The following is a 25,245-nucleotide window of genomic DNA, read 5'->3' as shown; positions in this document are numbered from 1 at the left end:
CTAACGTTTTTCGACCAAGATTACTGCTCCCAAACATTGCTTGAAAGAATAGATTTCCTGCCAGTCTCTGTCCTTAAGGAAGGAAAAGTCAAAACAGGATTTAATCCAGGTCTTCGTGTAGAAACAGAAAGCCATACATGGGGTTTTCATACTCAGGTCGCACAGAACCAGCCGTGGCTGATTCCTGTTGAGAGGTGTCTCGACCCACTTGGTTAAGAAGTAGTTTGAGGAAAGGAGGTCGTTCCATTGCTTGGAGATCATGCGATAACTATAAACACATTCCACTGGCAACGAAGGGAATATCTCCATTTGAAGATCCAGAGACAATTTGTTCCACCATGTGGCAGCGACCAGAGCCGCTATTTCTGTTACCATAGTTTTCACTTTATTATCAGCGTTAACCATTTTCACTTCACTTTTATCATCAAAATCAGAAATAGTAATCCTCACATCTTCAAAAACTTGTCTTTTCTCAAGAGCCACAGATGGAAGATTTTCATTGACATCTTCCTTCAACCAGGATAAATCTAATATCCTTCCATTGTCGATATCTACAACACCCTGCTCTTGTTCAGGGGTCATGGATGATAGTTTCTCATTGACAACATCTTCTTCATTGTTATGATATTATACATCTCCTTGTTTCTCAAGATAGTCCTCATTTTGATCTTGTTTCGTTTCTTTATTGTTGCTATCATCTTCTTTATTATCAATTTCTCTTCGACATGCTTTAATTTTTGCATATGACTTTTCTAAACGCTGAAATGCTTCTTGAATTTTACTAAACTGCTCAACGTAATCAGGATGTGAACGTAATGGCACATTGTGCGGTGAACAACATTCAAAGGCCCGCATAATTATATTGTGTGCCATGGCTCTGATACCCATAAAAACTATGGCTGAAGCAAGAAAACTGATAACTTGGAGACTTGAATGTAAAAATACACAGAGGTACTTATTTAATAATAATAATTTATTATATATATATATATATATATAAATGTATAAGTGATGATTGTTACAATGAGGACATGCATTTATATACCTAAGCAAGTGTCCTTTCGTCAATGGGCATGTCTTTTAGACATGCCTTTTCACTTAATTTAATGGCTATTTAACCTAATTTATATTTAATTATTTAATAATTACATTAATTTTATTTATGTCAATTGTTATGAATTATATTCATAACAAGATCCTATGTAGGATCGCAGATGGTCTCCATCTTGGGTTTGGTCTCTCTATACGGGGTCCTAATTCTCCAGAGGGCTAAATTGGCACATGTAGGGTGTGTGTTTTGAGCCATGGGCCTCCACAGCAGTAGAAAACACTCCATGGATCCCTGAGGATGTTTAGAGATGCTCGAAATTCACTTATTGGACGAGGAAGATGGACCTAGTTCACCTTTGCCCAGTTGGCCTTACAAATATACCATGCACTTGGCAACTGACCCATGACTTGTAGGATGATGTGGCATCCCCAACACCATCATCAAAGCCCTTGCAGATGATCTACAGGCATTTTTGACTCATTTGGAGACCCATGAGGTTATTATTGTGCCCCCACACCCGTTGGGAGCACCATAGGTTTATTATTTTGAGAACAAGGGGCCAACCCCTTGTCCATCAATTTTGAGGGTCCTATTCTTCATTATGGTACCTATGGACCTCATCAAGCCTCTTGGAGAGCCCTACGAGATGTATTATTCATCATCTGACCTCTTAAGAGGCTTATTATTTCATTTATGAGCTAGTTTGGTGGGCTTGTCACCAAAAGTTAAATTATTATCACATTATTTTATTTTTGGGGCTCATGTAGGCCAAGAAGACTAATTTGAACTCCTCATTAGTGTATAAATACAAGTGAAATGAGTTCATTTTCTCATCATCACTTTGGATTGGATCACTTCTCTCTCTTGAGAATTTCACATTTTTTCTTGGAGGATGAATTGGAACTTTATGGATGAATTTTGATGTTTGGATTTGGTTTATTTTATCTTGGAGCTTCTCTATTGTTAAATTGTGGATGGTTGGATATGTTCTATTACATCTAAGTACATGCATGTCATGTTATTCTTGTTTTACTTTGTCATATACATTGGATTGAGATTTTCGTTATATTTAGGGCTAATTGTTGCATGCATTTTCTGCTTAAATTGTGGAATTTTGTCTCTATATAGTATCTTTCAATGTATGGGCTATGTAATTTGAATGAAATTTCCAAAGGATAATTCTATCAACGAATGGATCTTGATAAGCCATCACCTTTTGCAAGTCAAAGTATAAAAGTTGTAAGGCTACTTCCCTTTGCCCTAAAAGGGTAATGAGGTAGTCTTAAGGCCTCCTTAACTAAGAAACAAGGTCATCACTCATATTTATCATAGACTACATTCTCCCAAGACTAAGGCACTAATCTACCAAGAGGTGGTCAACCAAAATCAAATATTTTTCACCTTTTCCTAGGTCTAGCCAAGTTGGGTCACCTAGGCCATCATTTTCTCGACAAAATAGCCCTCCAAAAAGTTCGATCTCCTAGCCTCTCCTGCGTTGGTGTGTCCTCAAGGCATCCTCCAATTTTGAAGTCATTCTAACGATGGAGTTGTGAGAAAATCCAAGCCCTAGCTCTGAGATCAAACTTTGCCCTAGTATCCCCAACGCTAGTGTCTCATAGGATCAAGTCAACACCTTTAAGTGAAAAAAAAATCTTTGATCATTTCCCTCTTCTTGTATGGGTTAAGAACATCATTGGTTGATAAATCCTTGCCTCTTGACCTAGGTTGGGCCCACCTAGTCCCGTGTGGTCTCACTCCTTTGAAAGACAATTCTTCAAGAACCACCTGTGATACCAATTTGAAAAAGGATTTTAGGGAGATGGAAGCTCTTTCACAAGTCATATCCCATAAACCTAGCCCTCAAATCCCCACATCCTCCTCCTAGAAGACATTGTACCTTGCTTAGAAAGCAAGCAAGCTCCATTCTTCAACTTCATTTGGAAAGGGATTATTTAGGTCACTTTATATCCATTTGTTGATTTATCTTTCATTTGTGACTCCATATATATCAGGTCTCCTCCCATCGATTCGTAAACAGTAGAGAGCCTTACCTGAGGTGACAGTGGGCTAAGTCTCCACTTGTTGCCCTTGGTCTAACATTTGACCCTTTAGGAATCCCCTTTAGGTCCCCTGCTAGTTTGAGCGGTAACAGTGTGGATCACTAGGCACTATTATTTTTATTCCCAACAACTACGCTTCAACACCTTATCCCATGTTGTTTTCACCATCAAGATTGAGTGGCTTGATCTTCCCAAGCTCTCCTTGCCACTACTTTTGCACATACCTTCTCATTTTGATGTCAACATAGAGACACTTTTGGGTTGCTCTATGACCCTTTGGATGTGTATGGCTTCTTTGGTGAATAAGCCCATCGAGCTAGGCCAAACGATGGATGTCCCTCACTGAAAACCATTTGCCAACCAATACAAGGGCCCCACATAGGTTCGAAACTGGATTTATCTGTCTAGCGAGGCTTTGGGCAGTCGTGCTAGGCTTAGGAGTACAATGGCAGTCCCACTGACTCAATCCCATGTTTCCTCAATGACAAGTGGCAAGTCTATCGATTCTCTTGATAAAAAAAGGCATGTGTTGGTGAGTAATGATGTTTTTTACTTCTGCTAACACTTATTTAATGTTGGGATCTTCCATGGTTTTTTCTTCCTAAATGGACTTTAACTCCACTGTCATACCTCGACTCTAATCCATTTTTCTCAAACTCTATAGTAACTAAGTGTTCCACTATTTTTTTTCCTCTTGAGCTTTCAACATTGCCTCATTATCATCTTTAAAATGATGCACCTCTCTACAATGATGCACCTCCATTTCAAATTCCTTATAGTTTCAACCAACTTTAATTACTCCATTCTATTTCCATGATCATTAGAATTTGCCTCTTTTATGTTGATAATTGGACCTATAACTTCTTCATAGATGCCAAGTCTTTGTCTATCTTCCATGTCTCCTCTACAACAACATTCTTCAATTATATTATTTGATTATTGTTCATATTGCTCTAAATCTAAAAGAAGTTTGCACTTCAATCCATTGTAGCATTATTGGCTTGTAGCATTTTCTTCATTCTAGACTTGTATCATTATCTTCCAAGCATTCGTAAGTATGCACTCCATTAGTGTCATCAACTCAAGGCTACATGAATCTTCTTCTTAAGTTTTAAAGAACTCTAAAGCAATTCTCCAAGGCTTGAGCCATCAAAATTATTCCTTCTGAATTAGCCTTTCAATGACTACACCCATACCCAAATTGGGCTTCTAAACTAAGAGTCATGGCTCTAGACATTCCTTTCTCCTCGCACTGCTAATTCTAAAATTCAAGCATTTCTTCATTCATGCCTTCATAAGCTACCCAAATATTCTTAACACCCTTTCATTTGGATAATTGCAATATTCAACTCAACTCTTGCAAAATTTAAATACTATTTTTGCTGATTATTCTCATGGAGAAATTATGTCAAACACTTATGGCACAACTGCAATTTCTTAATAGACAGTTGACTTCTTGCCCATACAACCCTAGCATTGTAACCTATAGCTCTGATGTCATTCTGTTACAACCAATACCCTTTGTCCACTTTGAGAATATGGGGTACTTCTCTCAACCACCCAAATTTGCACCAATTTACTAAGGAACTGAACAAATTATTTTGTCATTAACTATTTAATTTAGGCAGGCATGACACTACATCTTTATGCAATCTAAATGTAAATTCAATTATTCATAAATCATAAATGCTAGCTAACACAAGTAGCTAGAAAAACAAGCTGGAAATTAATTCAGCCATGACATAAACCATACCAATTCAATTTTAATTCAACATAATTCACAAATATATTTATGAACACTAATTTATCCGACAATTGGTTGCAGAAGATGGATGTTCCACCCAACTATAGGATCCCTACTGCAACATTCTCTCTACCATAGAAGCCACCCCCAAGTTGAGGCTATAAGTCCATGTTGAGGCTGTAAGTCCACAAGGCACACTCTCTATATGGTAAACTCTAATTTCTCTTCTCCTAGCCCAGTTTCTAGGTTTGCAAACATAATTACACCTACAACAATTCCCTATCAACAACACTTCCTCATCATCTTGCACAACTGAAGGAATGGATTTTTTTATGTATTCAGCAATACCTCAAGCTATCCCTCTTTCCTCTAGAGATCGAACACAAGCTGGCAATAAGATCTCACTACTGAAATTCCAGGTAATTATCAATGGTAGTGAATTTCCTCAAAAGACAGCGATTATCACTCCATATTGCCATAATTCTCACTTAATTCATGCCTACAGATTTCAAAATTTGAATTTAGTATACACAATAGTTCGCTTAATGACAATTCTTTAGATTTCCCCAAAGGATAGTTTGCAAGGTAAATTCCATTTTTTTATGAGTTCGACTCTGATAATTTGAATAACAGCAACATTCAAACCCCCTCTCAAACCTTCAAAAATCAAACCACTACAGTCTGTTTGCATGGCAAAGGTAAAGCTTTTAGTTGCATGGCATGAAGGGGCCACATATCTCCTTTGTGCACTAACCCTCCCATGGCTTAATAAAATAGTGATTAACTAATACCAAAAGACAAGTTTTACAAGACCATGGTTTGAATCCCTTGACTAAGGTCATTTTCTTTTCATACTTAACCCCTTTGTCCTTTCACTCCTGTGGAGTAATAGCCCCCCCTATTTTATCCTTCTCTTCTATAGCCCGTGATGTACCTTTTACTATATATTCAATATTCAGTTACAAATTACATTTGCTAGTTTTTAGCCATTGATATTGTACATACACAACATTGAACCAGGGATCAAAATTGGGGTATTACATCCTTTCTTCACTATTTGGCTTTTAATGCTAGGTGAAGCTCTGGGGCTTTATTTCAGTGTTGTCCCTTACCTCCAAATCTTGCAACAAATTCCTTCTCCCTCCATCATAACGTGTGCCTCTTCACTACTTTTTCCAGAACATCACTACAATTTTCTTAGAAGATAGTGTTTCAATTTCAACAACAATAGAAAGTGTTTCAAGTTCAACAGGATTCTCCGATAGTAGATTGTTGACGTGAATATTTTTTCCCTCCAATTTCCCACTAACTGCAGTATCCTTTAGACTAGTAAGATCATCAACTGATGATATCCATCTTCCTGCACTTTCAAAGCCTTATAATTTATTTTTGAAATATACTACATGTCTTGTTAAAACCTTCATATGGAATATGCAATTTCTTCTATGCTTTATCCACATTCTCTGCGTCATACACTAATTATAGGATCATGACCATCAGTGCTTCCCAATTCTGGTCATTGAAATTCTTCTGTTGAGCATGATCAGTCAATCCAACATCTTGTGCTATGACCATCTGCCATAGGCCTTTGAACTCGAGAATTGACTTCATATTTGGCTTCCAAGAAACATAATTTTTCCCACTAAATTTATGGAATTTTATTAGCATTTAAGTGTTATGTTTTCCGTTATCGTCACCAATAAGGCATGTTGATACCTCGAACCTGTGATCCAGTCAGAATCAGGACTTCCAAGGATAACCACATCGCAAACAATGCAAAGGATAACCAACATTGGCATTTTATTGTGCAGGAATCACCAATTTTCTGACAGCTCTTTCACCCACTCAAAAGCACTCTTGCGACATCTCAATTATATGAAGACACTGCTTAACAACAAAACACGTTTTTTTTTCTCAACTATAATACAAGTCTTTATCTAAACTATGGCAGAAGAATCTTCCAGGCAGATCTCCCTGCAGACAATCATATGCTCCACTTTTCTGAAAACTTGTCTGATTCAACTTCTTCATAATTTTCTATCACATAATACACCACCTGCTAATCTGGAGGGCATCACCTTGTGGAAATTTACAACATAAATTGCTATCATGCCTGGAGTTCTTTTTTAACAGAACTGTATACCAACCAAAATGTCAGATGCTAACACCTCTCATGGCAAACAATTCACAGAACAGATTATAGTCTGTTCACCAGACATCCCATCTGCTGGTTCCATTTAAATTACAATGATGGATCTATATTTTCTAGTCTGTATGAATTATACATGTTCTGTATGCCAACTCTCATTTGTTTATCCAGCTGTCGTTCATGTTTTTCCCCAGATGAACTAATTGTCCATCTCATAAAGATAACCACTACTTCTTAGCTTTTTACTTTTGTTGTACTATAATTTCTATCGTAAACTTTATGAGAAATTAATAAATACTCCCTTGTCATGGACTCTGAAGTTCCTTCTAGGACTCTTGATGATGACCAGTTGCATAATACTTAAATACTTTCTTGTTTTTGTAGTTTTAATATATCTTGTTTTATGTTTTATTTGTAGGTCAAAGGTGGCCTCGTACTCTATCGTGTAGAATTCTATGGCAAGACACCTATTTTTGTAATTAGATTGGGTTGTTAGGGCTTACACATAGTTTGGAACAATGAGCCTTGATCTGAGTTCTCCTTTCTTTAAATGAGAATAATTATCTTTAGTCAAACTAATCTTCTCATCAAAGCTTTCAATAAAAAATTAGAGATCCTCACTGGAGATGTATATTGAAAATGAATAGAGTTGACCAACAAAATTAGAATTTCATGATAACCTAGTAGTCATTGTAGTACATGCTTGAAGAGTAGCAAAAATGCAAAACAGGAATACAACTGGATAAGAATGAGAAATGCATTTGACACCCATGAAAATCAGTTTCCCTTTCAGATACAGTGAGCCCTAAAAGTTTTTCAATAGTGCATGTATTCAGAGAATGATAAATGAATATTTTACAAAACTAGAATATTCCATTTAAATATTGAGGTCTAGGCCCAAAGACAATCCCTTTTGGTCAACATGTCATATTCCAACACTTGCTCATGGTTTTCTTGCTTGAACATGCCCTTTTAAGGTTGAGAAGTGCAGACATCTGTATATAAGTCTTCTTTTAGTATTTCCACACTTCTCTGAGCCAAAGATCAGCCCAGCCTAATGTTGCGGCATGTTGCTTGAAGTCATCCTATTGATGAAATATTACATAAGCTAGGACTTTATCTTTGCTTTACCTTTTCCATTTTTATCCCCAGATGTTTGTCTCCCTTTAAAACCAACTACAGAAAGCCTAGATGTCAATGCTTGCTTATGGAATTGACTACAGAAGGTTGTCCCCTCTTCTGGACTTTAGGCCTTCCTCCTAACTTTTTGGGGACAAGTGTCTTCTTTTCCTTGGAACCTGTCAAGGGAACTTTTACCACTTTAGCCTTCTTTGTATTTGAAATACTTTTATACTTCTTTGGTACAGAATTTGACAGTCCCTTAGAACCAAGCTTTGATATCAAAGGACGTCCGGTCCTCTGAATTTTATTTCCTTTTGCAGATGATCTCTCTTTAGGCTTTGTAGTTTCCTTCCCTTTTTTCTGGATCTGATTTTGCTTGACTGCTTCATACCTTCCTTTATTAGTTGTAAGTTCTTCCAAGCTCTCATTTTTTCTTATAGCCTCTTCAATTTGACTTGCTAGAGTGATATCCTTCTTTGTAACCAGGCTTGTCACCTTACCTGCAAAAGAGGTGTCATTCCTCAAAAGATCATTATGTCAAAAAGCTAGGGTGAGAAGTGAAAAAAATGGCATAAAGACAAAAACAATGGTGCTTCTCTCGATTAATACATTGCCCATCCTTTCTGTTATTGCTTTTCTCTTCCCACCTTGCTTAACATTTATTTTCAGAGATGTCCAGGAAACTGAAAATAATAGCAGGGGCAATGAAACAAAAGCCAGATTGCAGAATAAAATTCCTTGCCTTTAGCTCCCATCCGAGCAGTTCTTCCAGTCCGATGAAGGTAATCTATCTACAAAAAAGCAAAGTAGAAAGTCATAATGGGTTTTTAAGCTACTGCAAAGCATTTGAGGTGATATGTTAACACAGTAGGAATACTTAAAAGACTCATAACTTACTGGAGTAAGCGGGAAATCAAACATAATAACATGATCAACAGCTAAATCAAGCCCTCGAGCTGCCAAGTCTGTGCACACTAACGTGGAACAGTCACCGTCATCACTCTTAAACTTGTTGAGATTCTCAACTCTGAAAAAGAAAAGCTGCAATATTAGATTACAAAGACATGATATCCACAAGTATTATTTTTAATTTGCAATTACAAAGCTTGTTAGCACTCCTCTGCAATACTAGATAACCTTCACCAAATGAAAGGAAAAGCCATTTGACTGTATCATTACATGCAGTCATGTTGTAAAGTATGAGAATTCTCAGACAATTCTACTATCTAGGATTTCTATCTATACCTTTTATTGATCTATATGATAAGCAGCTTTGTGCTTAAAAACATGCCTTTCTTTAACAAGCAACTGACAGAACCACCTTACCCAAGATATAGAGAGACACAGGATGAAACATCTAGCCCAGACTCTATATCCACGACAAGTACCTGAAGAATAGCTTTTACAGCCATTGCTATTATAATTTATAAAACATAACAATAATAACAATAACGTATCAATTTCCAACTTAGAAGTACTGTAGCAATGTTCTGGGAAAGCCATCATGTCATTTTCCCCAAAATTCACAATTTTATTGACATCAGAACTGTCATTGACGGCCACTGAGAACCTCAAATTTGTTTGCTGCATTCAGTCCTGTTCCGGCCAAGGATGTAATATATGTTAGAAAAAAATAGAGAAAAAAGATCATTCCTTTCCTTTTCTCAGGTCTGCTGGATAAACAACTTACACTATACAACATGTGCAACTCCATTCCACTGGCTGACTATAGATGACACACTGCAATACAGGAAAGAGCAGGGAAAGCAAAAAGGGGATGTTTCAAATTTAATAGGCAAAAAGTGTCCAGCTGGTGGACTACTTGGTCCCTTCTTGCAGTGTTGGTTACTTCTTGGTTGAAAGTTTATGCGTGCCAGCTTTCCCTCCAGGGATTTTTTTTAGATTTTATGGCACTAGTTTAATAACATCATTCATGCCAATTTTGTGCGATGTAAGAATTAATTGAAATCTAAGCTTAAGGGGTATATACTATACTTAATTACCTGATTTATGCTCCTCACTGGTGGCCTATATTCCACTCTTTAATTTTTTTGTAATATGATTTGTACATATAATTCCATTAAAAAGACAAAATAAACATAATCCAAAAGAAAAAGCTTTAGGAATATCTATGTATTCTAAAACAGAATATCAAATTTTGACTTTCTTTTCCAATCAGCCAAATTCACCTTTTTTAAATTCCTGTACTATGACAGCACAGAGGCCATTATTTCTCCTAATAGTCTGGCTCCATAATTGTTCCCAAAAAATTTAAAGCAAAATACAAACATATTTTGAAGGAAAAAACATTAGGAGTATGTGTGTTCCAAAACAGAGTGTTAATTTTCGACATTCTTTTCCAATCAACCAAATTCACCCTTTTTGAATGGCTGCTAATTTACTCTTCCTGAATATGGTGTACTATCACACAGGATAACACATACACCATCATTTCCTTACAGTATAACCCCGTGAACGTTCCCAAAAATTTAAAATACCTTGCCCAAAAATTCATGTCCATTTTGGGTGACTCTAGCTCTGCGTCTGGTCTGAGAACTGCTGAGAGGACCTCTGTTCCCTGCTATTTTGCTATCCAGTCAACTAATGAATAAATACAATATGAATATATATTTATTCCATAACAAAATGTCAACTTTTAACCTTCTATTTTTATTGGCAACCAAGTGTAAGACACTATAATTTCTCCCAAAAGTCTAGCTCCATAATTGTTCCCAAAATTTTCGAATACCTTAGCTAATATATCATGTCCATTTCGAGTGATTGAAGTTCTGTTTGTGAGCTGAGACTCTGAGCACCTTGTAGTGATTTGTGCTCTCTGCCATTTTTTCTAGATAGTCAGTAACAGGAGGGCTGCATTCTCCCACTCAGGGTTCTGGCTCAAAGATGCTCGTGTCAGTTTCCCATTCAGGAACCCCTCTATCACCTTTGAATCTCTGCTCATTTATGGGGGGAAGAAACTTCAGTAGTTGTCAGAGAAATCTCCATGTTTGGAAAATGGTTGGACCTACAGAAATCTCACTAGCCATTGTAGAGATTGAGGACAAAGTAGCACACTTCTGCAAATTTTCCTGGCTAGGTAAATTCAATAAGAACTAACCTATGCTAAAATCCATTGAGCACTATGTTTCTCATAATTGTAAGACCAAGACAAGAGCTATAAATTGTGAATAATCCGGTTGTAGAGGTTTTCTAACCATTCAAAAACTACATGGATCAACAATTGACTTTTGAGAGTAGGCCCTGATCTATAGGCAACAATGACCATTATATAATCTTCTGATTTTCTGACTTTGACACTATAGAAAGTCCCTAAGAACAAGTCCAATTTGTGTTTGCCTTCCTCTCCTTGCTATACAGACCATGAAGTAGGAAATCTTCAAGAAAATCAACAGTGATTTGGCTTCCTATCTCATGTCTTCAGAGTAAAACAAAAAAATCTGAATTTGTAGTAGGTAACCCATAGGAGAAAATTTGGCTCCTCATTTGACATCCAGCCAGCCAACAACCCTATGATGCCCCACAGATATTCAGTGAGTGATCCCTCCCATCTGACATGCTTCAAGAAGATGGGTCATCTATCGGAAGGACCAAGGTACATTAACCATTATTGTAATCATGTGCTTTCTTTTAATGTTTTGGGGCATATTGATATGGATCACAGGCCAAGTTGGAAGATTGACCGCTCTTGATTGTACCCTTGTTCCCATGCTTCACCTAGGAGGTTATCCTTTATCCCTAGTCCAGTGTGACCTCCCTTGAGGTCCTTCCTTCAGGAGGGGCATTAGTTGAAGTAGTGTACCCAAGGTAATCCATAATTATCAAACTCCATATTCCCCTTATTATCCACATCCATTCTTTGGGTTGATTGTCATTTGTCATTGGGATTGGCACCCTATATCTTCATCTCTGAGTTAGGGCCTGGAAAGTTTCCCTAAAAGGTTGATGCAGCTAAAAGAATGATAAACACATATAAAGCCACAGCTCAAGAAAAGAAAAATGCAAAAGATAGTTGGGACTTAGTAAGTGTGTGGGAAAAAGCCTAGCATGAGCTCTACCCCCTCATTAGCCATCACCTAGTTCCTTAGCATTTCATTCTTTATCTGAAAGAAACTCTTGAATATCGCAACCCTGATGAGCGAGAAACTGCCACATATTTAAGGGGTATTGAAAAGGCATAAAGCAAGCTTGATCTCCTAAGCTAGCAAGAGCGGAAGATAAATCATTAAAGTAAAAGGCGCCCCAAAGAGGTGGCAAAAGCAAACTAAGGAAAGGGGTAACTCATGCCTCCACGATTGCTCCCTCTTCCCATTATAGCACTGAGAGATGTTGGACCCCCTTGACAAGCACCTAAATTATCACCTTTTTGCACCCATCCTTTTCCTTTTTGACCATCACCATTAGCCTCCTTTTTGTCTAAACCATTGTTCCACCAAGTTTCGGGGACGGGGTGTGAGAATGGGGAGACGCACAGGTGTCACGTGTGGGAGCACCCCCAAATTTTAGGGAAATTCATGGGGGGCAAGGGGACATTTGGGTGTGTGTGTTTGTGTGTATATACACACATGATTCAAATTCAATAATGGAATACATCAATTCGTACATCATAAATGATTCAGTGAAATAGAAATAGTAAAATATTGTATACATTGATTTAAATTCATTATTTTAAAATCTAATTAGTTCTAAGCAAAATAGTAGATATTAAAGTCCAAAGACTAGAATAGTAAATTGAAATTACTCAAACTCAAAAATAGTAAAAAGTGACAAGTCAAAGACTTGGTCTAAGGTCATCAGTATCTAGAGTCAAGACTCAAAAGTTAAAACTAAAAATGAACAATGGACAATGAACCAATGTTATCAAAACTGGACTGGTGGTCGAACCAGTCAACCCCAAAATTGAGAACTAAAGAAAATTAAATAAATAAATAAAAACTAAAAAAAATTAGACCAAAAAATCAGCCGCCCCCAAAAATGGGAACTAGAAAAAAAAATGGACCAAAAACCAGTCGACCAAAAAATACATAAATATTCAAACTTTGAAAAATACGTAAATATTCAAATTTTGAAAAAAAGTACATAAATATTCATGTGCATCCATATGAATCCAAACCATTATACACAAATATGCAAAGCTTTTCATATATATAGCAAGGGTGCATATAACCAAAGTAGCACCAAGTGCAATTCATATTTGAACCAAAAATACATCAAAAAAGGGCTCTAGATGGCCTTTATAGTCCAAAAAAAATCATGCTACAACAAATACCTACATATCATTAAAATCATTGCGTATATTGGAATCCTTATCATCAATATCACCCTCTAAGCATCAAAATAAGATAGGAAAAGCTTAGCATGTCAAGTCGAATTTCTGTTTGAGTGATAGGTACAATTTTACTAGGGTCAAGATAGGGGAGTTAAATAATCAATACCAAAAACATAGAGGTACATGGAGGGCTTGGTGCTCTTGATTAAATGCTAGTTCCATACCCTTATACATAATAGAGTCCAATGGAAACATTGCAATCCCCCAAATCCTAAAATCCTAAAAATTGTTAAGTCTATCAGATTTTGAGTGGGATCTAAAATTCTATTTTCTTGATATGAAATCCAACGAGGTCAGAACCACTCTCAAACATCCTCAGTCAATTAATGGTAATGTTAAAAATTTAAGTAGGATGAAAATGAAAAGATAAAGAAGAATTTAACATTACCATTAATCACATAGCATTAATCAGGGGGTGTCCAATCCCTTTCGAGGGGGCGGGACGAGGGGAGGCATCCACAAGCACCCCTTTTGGGGAAAGGTGTCCACCACATTGGGGAAATGTTTCCCCTTGTGTCTGCCCGAGTTTCCCCAAAAGGGGGATGTGGGGAAACGTTTCCTCAGGCACCCCCCCTCTCCATCCCAAGTGCATGGGAAACATGGGGAAACATTTTCCTGAACACCCTCCCCATCCCGTGTGCATGAGAAACATGGGGAAACATTTTCCCAGGTGCCCCCCCGCCGCATCCCTAGTGCATGGGAAACTTGTTAGGAAAAAGGGCACTGAGGAAGTGTTTCCTAGTGCTTTTTTCCTTTTGCCTAGGAAAACACACAAGACACCTTTCTAGTGAGTTATTAAAGTCATGTGACTTTTAGTCACTTTATGAGGTTCAAAAGGTACTTAGTACTTTATAATATTAAAGTCACTTTATGTTTTTAAAGTGACTTTATGAGAAAAAGTACATGGTACAACTTAAAGTTATTAAAGTGACTAGGGGAGTCATTAATGAAGGGGGAGACATGAAAAGGGGGTCAATGGGAGATTAGATCTCCACCCTTGATCAAGGAGAGCTGAGATCTAATCTCAGCCCTTGATCATAGGGTTAGGGCTTCTCTTCATTAGAGAAGACTAAAAAGGGAGAAAAGGCAAAGGAGAGATTCATTCTTCAAGTGCAAGGTTAAAGCAAGGAGGAGAAGAGTTTGAGGCCAAGATAGCCATTGTTGAAGGAGAGACTAAGCTACAGCAAGGAGAATACCACCTACAGCTCGTACCCCAAGGAGACAGATCCACGTTTCAAGGAAACACTGTAGCACGCAGTTCTAGGCAGCTACAGAGTCTTCAGTGTGCAAATCAAGAAGGATTCAGTGCAGGTTTTGAGGGAGAGACTGCATTAATTGTGGTATCTCAGGCCCACATTTTGAGGAGTTAAAATCTGGGCTGGAACTTGAAATTCACACCAGAGAAACTGTTGTTAGTGGCACACAGTCAGAGGTGTTTATTCCTGTGCAGTGGCTCGAGTTTCAAGGAGTTAGCAGAGATTACCAGTGCTGGAATTAAGGGCTGAAGTCTCAGACCAGTGGCTCAAATTTCTGAGCAGAGGAGGCTGAAAATGTACTGGACAGTGGCCCGAGTTACAGGGCAGAATTCCAGAACAGTAGCAAACAGTGGCCCGAATTTCTAGAAGCTGGCACAAGTTTCAAAGGAGAGATAAGTCCTTTGATGAGTTATTTAATGCTGTAATTATTTCTCTGAGATTAGCAATAAAACTCCTCTTCTAGACTGGTTTTAAGTTTTAACCGTGTGGGTTTTTCCAGGGTCAGTGTTGACCACAAATCCTAGTGTCTCATTTTATATGTGAATGCTTGCCTTATTTTATCAGCTGTAAGGAGAAAATAAAAGAGAAGTGGAAGTAGTCCTATTATGTTTCTTTTAAAATTTGCATTAAGTTTATATATATCAGCACGATGATGTGGGCTTGTGGGCATTAAACCATATGCAAAGAAAACTGAAACAAGGGAGGGCTACAGAGAACTTAAAATTTTCCTACAAAATGTGGGGAGCAAGCACCCCACCTTGGGAAACGCGTCCCCATTGAACACTAATCTAAACATACTCATAATGATCCATTTTGCTTAAGCTACAATTTCCTGACTCTCATGTCATTTTAAAGGATTTTGTTAGTGCAATCCAAGGAAAAACTAATTCTTGCCCACTTATTTTTTTTTGTTTTTCAAGTTGTTTGTGATCCTCCAGGCTTGCCCTGTGACTTGAGGAGCCGCGACTCATGGGCATCTAAGTCATCAAAGTCACTTGGGGATCGCACCTGGCCTGGGCCACACCAGTCGTTAGATGATTGGATCTTTTTGCATGTCTCCTCCCCCTAGCACAGGGCACAACCATCCCCCATGAGGTTTGATCCTGGGTCGCCTCGCTGATGAGGCCCATCCACAACTGGTTGTGCTAGTGGGACTTCACAATTCTTGCACACTTATTAATGAAAAGGCATGTGAGAATTGGTGTTACAGGTACTCCCACAACTGCTACAACACTAGTCGTGTTGCTACTACACCATACTTCAGTTGTTGTAGCACCAAACATAACGCTGCAAGACCAATCAAGTTGCTGCAACACTAGCCATGCTCCGTTGCTACAAGACCATACACGACACTACAACATCAGTTCAGTGTTGTTACACCAGAGACGACATTACCACATTAGTTGAGTGTTGCAACACCAAACGTAATGCTACAACATCAGTTGAGCACTGCAACATTGGTCACGTTGCTGCAACACTAACAGGACTGTTGTTGTGACACTAACGAGACTGTTGTTGCGATGCCAATGTTTGACCATTGCTGTAACTCCAAATGCAATCGATTCATATCACTATTTTGTGTGGTCATCACATCAGCTGGAACAAAAATGGATGCACCAAAAATACAGATCAAGTGGCATAGTGGACAGTAGGAGAAGACAACAATGCAATGAACCAACTCATCCGATGATAACTACTGCTGTCAGTGTTGACCTAGGTTGTCATTGATGTCAATATGGCAATATTCTGGATACTAGAGGATGACATGAAGCCAAGGGGAAGCAGAACAGATCCATGAAGAGACAGGAGCAAGGCCATCAGGATAGCCAAGCCATAAGCAAGAGTCTGTTAATGGAGGAGTTAACAACAGAGTCACATCAAAGCATATTGTAGAATATCAGAGCAAGAGAGGCATATCGGAAAAGACAGAGTATGAAGGTATCAAAGAAGGGCTTTGAAAGACATTGCCAAGCCAGAGGAGCCACATTGGAGCAAGAGGAGCAAACAAAGCAAATAGAGCCATCAGAGCCATCGGAGGGCATATCAGAGCAAGAGGAGCCATATCAGAGCAAGAGGAACACTGCTTGTAATATATGCCAAAACAGAGCTATCAGAGCCATATTTATAGACCATACATATATGCCAAAGAAGAGGAGCAAATGGAGCAATATATAAACAGAGCCATCGGAGCCATAGAGGAAGCAGACAGAGTTATCAGGAGCCATCGGAGGAGCAATGGATGCGGTTAACAGCAAACAGAGCCATATATGCCACAGATAACACTATCGGGAGCCATCAGAGGAGAAAACCCATCTATATATGCATTCACAGCTATCAGAGCAACAATGCCAAAGGAATACACTATCGGGGGCCAAAACTCACGTATATATGCCGTTACACTATCGGAGGCGGAAACCGGACTTGAAACTTATTACATGGGAGTAGTGAGTCATAGCGGGTCCGACACCTAATATCGCATCGCAAAAATGGAGTGGTTTGCGTTAACGTCAAGCCCTGACCCTGTGCGACTTGCGATCGCCAATAGCGATTATCGCATCGGCACTTCGGAAGCGGGTGCTACAATATGTCAAGCGGTCCATTAAGATCACCGATAGCGATATCACATCAGACCTCCGCCAAGAGCAACCCCCCGATTGCAATGAACGTATGCGGACCCGCCACTACATTACAATATGACTTAACCTATCATCGCATCCGTCGCAAATCGCAAGCTAAGAAGCCTTGCCACATGAAAGCGCCGATTGCGATAAGGCTGTGGACCCGACGGGCATATAAACCATGGTTTAATACCATATCGCATCCGATCCATCGGAGCAGTGGAGGATCAGCCATCGACCATCGGCGGAGTCATGGGTCCAATATATAAAGGATCCCCAGGAGTCACGAATTGCCGATTGCGATTTAAGCACGGACCCGATATAGGAATAGGTGTGGGTAAACTAAATTTGAAATCCGCCATTAGTGTTTCTCGCCTGTTTTTCATATATTTTCCTGTGTAACCGTGTTTTTTGCTTGCGGGGTGGTTTTAAGCCGAAAGGCTTACGATGGCTGTGTCCAATGATTTTTAGAAGGCTGAACGTCAGGTAAATGGGGTGATTCATGGCGATACTAATTGCGATTGGACATGGCTATCCGTTAAATGAAGCAGAACTCTGTGTATGCCCGACATCATTGCCAAACGGAGCACTATTACGGAAAACAGGGAAGATGGGTTCTCCGTGGATCGTTTGGACCTGGCCATTGATTCAACGTGTCCTGTGAGAACGAATAGGCGGAGGAAACCGAAAGATGGGAAGATGAAGAAGCAAGTGAGCACAGAGGAAATGACAGCGAGCGTTGAGGAAGTCTAAGATGCGATGTAAGTAGAAATGAATGGACAGAGGCATGAGGAATGAATAAAAGACAGAAAAAGCAGAGAACAACAAGGGGTGAATGTTGTTGAAGGAGGGTGAACGATGTTGAACATTTTTGTGAAAATAAGCTGGAGGAGACAGAGGCAATGAGAGGATCCAGCTGAACGGAAAAAGGGCCGAAGGGCCAACAGGACAGCAGACAGTCGAAGGGGAGAAGTAGCCAGCAGAGAACATAAGCTTGAACAGGAAGTTGTTCTTTATGCAGAGCTTAGTGCAGCTAACAATAGACTAACTAGAGTTGTGTGAAGACATTATCAGAGAGCATGAAGGCTATTGGAGACTATGTGTCGGCAGTGCACAGAGTTGTAAAGACTCATTCATAAGAAGACTAGTTGTCATTGATACTGTAGCTTGGAGACTACAGTGAAACTGTAAACAGACAAAACTCAGCAGAGGAGTTCTGAGAGCAGAAGATTACTATCAAACATGCCTTGACAATATTGGGTTGGAACCTTTGGGGCTAGTGCCTCAGAAGTGAGAGGGATTGGAGTCCTTGGGGTTGATGCCTCAGAAGTAGGAAGGATTGAAGTCCTTGGGAGTTTGTGCTCCTAAGTCCAAGATTGGTATCTTGGCGAAATAGATTTGGTGCTCTGGAGGTTGGAGCCTCACCAAAGTCCAAGTTGGAGCTTGGCAACTGATTGTAACCATCTATGTATTGTATCTATTTTACTGCACAGTTTATATTAATAAAAGCATTTATTCTTGTTGTTCATCTTGTGTTCTGAATATATATGTTTTAACTGGTAAAACAATAGTGGGAAAAAGAAACACTGATTCACCCCCCCCTCTCAGTGTTTCCAACAATTGGTATCAAAGCAGGTACCTTCATTCAAAGCTTAACAGCTTGAAGGTTGACCCTTAGAACACAAATGGCGAAGTCAAGGAAGAAAGTCTCCAATCCTCCTAAGGATGTGTCTCCCTCTACTACTAAAATAGAAGACAATCAATTTGAGGAGGCTCCAAGGCTCAATGGGAACTTTATTATATGGGAAGCAAGAATGAGGAATTTCCTACAGACTCAAGGCATTGAAATCTGGAAATCAGTGATTGTTGATAGCAGGATGGATGAGGAATCCAAGGAGTACAATGCAAAAGCAATGAAGGAAATCTTGAATGGGCTACCTGATTCTGTAAAGAACAATCTAGGAAAATGTTCATCAGCAAAGGGTATATGGGACAAACTTCATGACCTTCACTCAAAAGGAGCATTGACCATGACCATCAGTCAAGAAGATGATGGAAATCTAGAAAGAAATCTAGAACCCATCATAGAAGCTGAACATGAGAATGATGATGTCAAGGCTAAAGCAGACTTAGAAGATGAAGAGAATGAAAAATATTTCGTAGAAGAACTCCTCGCTAAACTTATGACTGCCATGGAAGAGATTAACAATTTGAAAGAGGAAAATGAGGAACTTAAGAAGAGAGCACTAGTTGGTAACCAAGATCAAACAAGGAAGAAAGTTGACCTCATCAAGCTTCAAGTACAAGAAAGGGATGAAGAGCTTGCCAAGCTTAAGAAGGAATATCATCAAAGCAAAAGAAAGCATCATGAAGAAGTCATATCCATGACAAATCAATTGGATAAAGCAAAGAAGCAGGAAGATATCTTGTCAAGCCAACTTGAACAAAGGCACAAGAGCTTGAACAAACTTGAAGAAGAGATTGGTCAGTACAAGGTAGAGGTCTCCTCTCTCAAGTCTCAACTACAAGAAGCAAGGAAACAAGCACAAGGAGCTAAAAAGACTATGGAATCATTGGAAGTCATAGAAGGATAGGTTGATGAAGCAGGAAAGGAAAGAAACACCATGATCTGTCAACTGAAAGCAAAGGATGAAGAAATCTTCAAAATGAAGTCAGATATCATCTCCCTTAAAATAGTAGCAGATGAAGCTACTCGTAGCAAGGAAGAAACTGAGAAACAACTTGCCAAGAAGAATAATGAGTGTGAAAGATTGGAAGAAGAGGTTGTCTTCCTTAGAACAAAGGTTGAAGGGATGAACAAAATCTTGAAGAGCTCTCAAGCCTTGGATGACATGCTCAGCTATCACAGATGTCCATCTGATAAATCAGGTCTCGGATATGTAGGTGAATCCTCAAACAAGAATGAAAATGCTTTAAACAAAAGAGATGTGAAGAAGCCAGAAAGAAATGGTGATGCTCCCAGCTCCAGCAAAGGCAAGGAGAAAAATCAAGGCTACAATAGAACAAATCCTGCTCCAAGAAGAAAGGTAGATGATGTCAAAGATGCGAGAGGCAATGGTTATCATCAAAGGATATCAAGGCAGAAAGGCTTTAGAAGTACATCAAGGAAATCTCCATCTCCCAGGTACCAAAGTTCATTTTTTGGTTATTGTTATTCTTGTACAAACTTTGGTCACATGGCAAAAGACTATAAAGCATATCATAAAGATAGATGTTATGGTCCCCAATCATCTCATAGAGATAGATATTATAGTCCCCAACAATCTCCAAGAAACAATTTTGCAGGAAGAAATCATGAATTCTTATTCATGAACAATGTAGAATGCTTCAAGTGTCACAACATTGGTCATATGGCACGTGATTGTAACTTAACTTGGGCTCTTACACAAGCTAGAACCATGCAAAAGAAGAAAGTTACACAAGTATGGAGAAGGAAGGAAATACAATCCGAAAGTCCCTTGAGCTCTCTAGCCAACAGCATATGTCTTTGGCCTAAATTTTGAGAATCTAAGCATTTTATAAGAAGACTCTGCCAAAAGGAGATGATGCATACAGTTAGGGGGAGCCTGTAATTCTTGATCATTATTGCTGAAGCTATTAGTGAAAGGGTCCTTATGAAATCCTTGCTGAACTATATTAACAGTCATTCCTTGATAAAGATCATTACTCAGGGGTACTCCATTGAAGAATATGATCCTGTAACCATTCTTTGGACTGTTGTTAAAGATGCTTTCCACTTAATCACTAAGTAGTAATTGAAGCAACAGAGAAAGTCATCTAATGTTAGAGAAAATAGGGCAAACAACCATGGTGCTGTTATCATAGAAGTTTATGTATTAACTCAGGAATTTAATGTGAGAACAGAGAAATTCTGGACACTAATAGAGGCAGTCTTCAAACAAACAGATACATCTGGAATGGAGTTTGAAGTAAGAGCAACTGGCAACATATAACAAAACTGAAGCATTGCATGAAGATGCAAATCAGCAGAATAAATTTAAAGGACAGTCACAGATTGGATATCTGAATCTGGAGAGATATGTACAAGAACACAAGGAAAAGATGGCTCATAGGAAGGATAATGTTGTGCAGTCAAGCATAACTTAAGTTGATACAGATCACTTAAGAAATATAGCAACAGTGAGGCACTGTTGGACACCTAATCCTAAATGGGTTAGTGTGGAAGCCGAATAGACCAAAGCAGTCCAAGAGACCTTGGGATCTGAAACCCAAGAGTCACATAATGTACTATAAATGTATATCTCATGTTAATAAAAAATGTATTGCATGTTTTATCTTTCATATCTCTCTTGCTGTCCATGTGTGTTTAACATGGTATCAGAGCAGGCGATTGCTGGTCCTGCTCCAATTTCAGCCATTTGTTTTATGGCTTTTCTGTGCAAGTCAGTTCTGCATTTCATGAATGTTTTATCAGCAGTATTTTAGCTGCATTCTCTGCGCACAATTCCCCAAATAGAAAATTCTGACATTATTCTCCTGCTCTGACGCTTCCACTGGCCTGAACGCTGCTCCTGTTGTTGCTCCACCTGCATACAAAACGCTGCTCTCTGCTCCTTCACTCAACGCTATTTGTGCCATTCTTTACCTGCGCCCTCTGTCTTTTACAGTCCTGACCCTTGAAATTAAACCTGCGCTCTCTGTCTGACATTCATCTGACATGGGAACGTTTGCGCTGTCCTGACCTGGTTTGAAACGTTTGCGCTGGCATGCTGGTCATCCTGACCTGGTTTGAACGCTGGACGTTTCTTGTTTCAATTTCATTTGTTTGAAAGCTGGACGCTCTTTCCTAGATTTCGTATGACTGACATGAGATGTGCCGCTGATCCGCTTCTTTTCATTTGGCCTTCGCGTGCCAGAGGCTTCTTTTCATTTGGGCTTACAACAAGCTTGGTGGCGCTTCTTGATGCAGAATAGTATACATAGGCATTTACTGCTTCCTTTTTGGAGATAAATTCTCGTCGATTAGAATATCAAGAAGTCGATGATCAGAAGAACCAGAAAGATATAGAATTAAAGTTAAAGATTACTAAGAAGAACCAGAAAGAATTCCCTCGCTTCTGATGATGATGATGTGAGGAGATCAGGAAGGGCCGAACAATCTCGTGAACTGCTATCCATCTGTTTGTAAAAGCATCCGGAATCTTTAATCCCACATGATTCACGGAGAAGGGTTTGTCGTCGGTCACAACCAGTGATTGGCCGTGGAGGAGAGTCGGGAGTCTTGTACCCGCCGGAAGACGCGTAAGATCGACAGCCTGCTATTGGGAACCACATGGTATCTCACATTGTTTGTAAAATCTCCCTCGAATTCTGAAATACTATCAAACGCAGTGGGGACTCTGTGGATTGAGACCTTGGAGGCCGCGAAGGGCACGGAGGGCACTGATAAGGCCATCTTGGATATGACTATCAATGGCTTTTAGTCATAGACGAGCGAGAACTACGATAAATTATTTCTAGCTCTGTGAGGCTTTTTAATTGTATCGACGGAGAATTGAGGCAACTGTAATTTGGACTCTCGTCAACAAAGTGTCTGCTCATGGTTTCGAGGCAGAACATTGCTATCAAATCTGAGGCACACTTTGAGAGTTTGAGGGTAAGATCTACGTGAAAACCAACGACGTCAAAGATGTCATCAGACGATGCGAAAGTTGGAGATTTTCCAAAACAATGAAGCAGCGCAATGAAATTTTGACAAATTGAAGCGTCGGTATAATCTGGAGTAGCGGTATATGGTTCTGCCTGCGGTATATCAGTTGAAAGCGGAAGGGTCTCTGCGTTTCCATTTTAACGTTGTCCCATATTTTAAACACTGTCCAGCACTTTAACGCCACAAGAGGAATTTGTTTTCTGGGTGGAAAAGGGGGAATAAACTGTCAATGAGGTGATTTATTAGCCGCTTAATTAGAGGTAATTAATGGTAGCCACCCATTTCCTACTTCCTGTAGATGTTGGTTTGCTGGCATGATGATAAAGAGGAAGTTTACAGGCCTAACATGTAATATAAGAATTAGGTATGCCTGTTGAAAAAAAAAATTGATTGCATTCAGTACGCTCTTGTCAAAAGTATTCTGTCTTTGAGCCTGCAAAGCGCTCCGTGGGATTCGAACTTTTCAGCTACCGTGGCGTAGGTTCTGTAGTACTAGCACTGGACTGAAGTGGTTCAGCGAGTTCAGCTTACTACACGGGTACTTGGGTTATTTTGCCCATGTACACTGGGAAGCTGCTGCTCGCAACGCAACAGAGAACTTTGACCAATTGAAGACCTCAGACTGTTAGCCAATGAAGAAGATTACATCTCGGACTTATTGCAGTTGTGTCTCAGACCTAACCTGTGGAGAACTGAAGATATAAATCTGTGGTGGCTCAGGTAGTCTGCCTGTGGGAGCTCAGTTGTGAAGCTCAGAACCTTAGAACACTGCTACCTTGGACCTGTGTTGTGAGGAGCTTGGACTATATTACAGTCACTTGGATCAGTGTGTGGAGAGGTATTTGAGGAGCTCGGATCTTGGACAAGACCTGCAAGAACAATGAAGTATTAAGGCTCGGATCAGGTACCTTGAAACTTGAATTGTGTCCTGTAGGTGAGCATCATTGAAGCATTTGTTGAAGCTATTTTGAGGTAATATAGATACATCCTTTAAGGCACTTGATGAAGCCTTGAAGAAGAATTTACAACAGTCTTGAGAAAGCCTCTCAAAGCCATTTTGAGCAGACCTTGGAGTATCATCCTAGAGCACATTGTGAAGCACTTGAAGAATTGATTGGTGCAGAACTTGAGCAACTTATTGAAGATACCTTGAACTATCAGCTGCTAAATTTCTTGAAGTAATTTGTTGTTTGTTTTTTTTTCCCTTTAAGCTACAGGGCTTTCTTGTGTAACTTGAAGATATTTAGCAGCTGACATTTTTTTGTGGGATTTTGGAGGATTTTTAAGGTGTAGAAAAATGGCTAAGCTTGAAAGAATATTAGAGTTATTGAGAACTCTAATCGTATCCACTGCTGACAGCGCAATCATAATCAATAAAGACATTATTGCTGACATTCAAAAATGTATACAAAATGCACAAGAAAAGATAGAGTTTTTGCAGCTTGAGACAAAGCTACAGCAGGAAGAATTACACAAGTGGAGTCATCATTCTGAACCTGTTTCTGTTCAGAAGATTGAAATAGACTCCCATAAACAGCAAGTCAATATTGTTCAAGTTCATTCAGATTCAGTACCCAATAAAGCAGCAATTGTACATGCAGATGCAGAAACTCAGTCTGCACTTCCCAAGCCCATCATCAGACCTTGGGAACAGCTTGTCCACAACAAGCACAGAACTGGTCTTGGATATGACAAGGACTTGTCCTTTCATATTCCAGACTACACCAAGCCCATTCAGTTTCAGAGTGCTGGATTCATTCATGACAGTTCACCTGCTCTTCATGACAGTTCAGCTTCAGCTGTTCCAGACTCTGCCCCTCTTCCACAGCAACAACAACAACAACAACAACAGATCGTTAAATGCCAACACTGTGACCGAGTTGGCCATCTGAAAGATCACTGTTTTGATCTTCATCCATGTAAGCACTGTCATAAAACCAGTCATTCTTCACACAGATGCTTCAGAAATAAACATCCTGCAAGAACAAAGATTCATCTTGGATGGATCACTTCTTGGCAATGGGCATCAACAGCCAAGAAGATATTCCAAACACATGTCAGAACTTGTTCTAGAATATTGAACAGTCTTGCAGTTGAGTTTTCTCCATCTTCTCACCTTGTATCTGACAGGGGGGGAAATGATGGTCATCTACAAGCTTCAAAGTCACATCAAGCGAGCCTGAGCCACAACCTGCCACACCAGTTT

The 25,245-nt window shown here is 39.3% G+C and overlaps 1 protein-coding gene across 3 annotated transcripts in view; it reads right to left on the bottom strand.

The window, feature by feature from the left end:
- Window positions 1-7,767: 7,767 nt before the first annotated feature.
- Window positions 7,768-25,245, bottom strand: part of LOC149151347 (DEAD-box ATP-dependent RNA helicase 39-like) — a 59,097-nt gene continuing 41,619 nt past the window's right edge. The window contains exons 2-4 of one of the 3 annotated variants that reach the window (XM_089439562.1): window positions 9,024-9,153; window positions 8,774-8,917; window positions 7,768-8,626 (exon numbers count right to left, since the gene is read on the bottom strand). In XM_089439562.1, the coding sequence (XP_089295688.1) occupies window positions 9,148-9,153 (6 nt within the window). In that variant the 3' untranslated portion in view covers window positions 7,768-8,626; window positions 8,774-8,917; window positions 9,024-9,147. Of the gene's footprint in view, window positions 8,918-9,023; window positions 9,154-25,245 lie in introns of all 3 variants that reach the window. The other 2 variants (XM_089439560.1, XM_089439561.1) reach the window with 2 other exon arrangements.

The sequence above is a fragment of the Pinus tabuliformis genome, chromosome 9 (assembly GCF_031772625.1).
Source record: "Pinus tabuliformis cultivar Carrire ecotype Pingquan chromosome 9, CPIR1, whole genome shotgun sequence".
Classification (NCBI taxonomy): Eukaryota; Viridiplantae; Streptophyta; class Pinopsida; order Pinales; family Pinaceae; genus Pinus; species Pinus tabuliformis.
The sequence above is the reverse complement of the archived record's forward strand: the minus strand, read 5'-3'. Positions and strand labels throughout refer to the sequence as shown.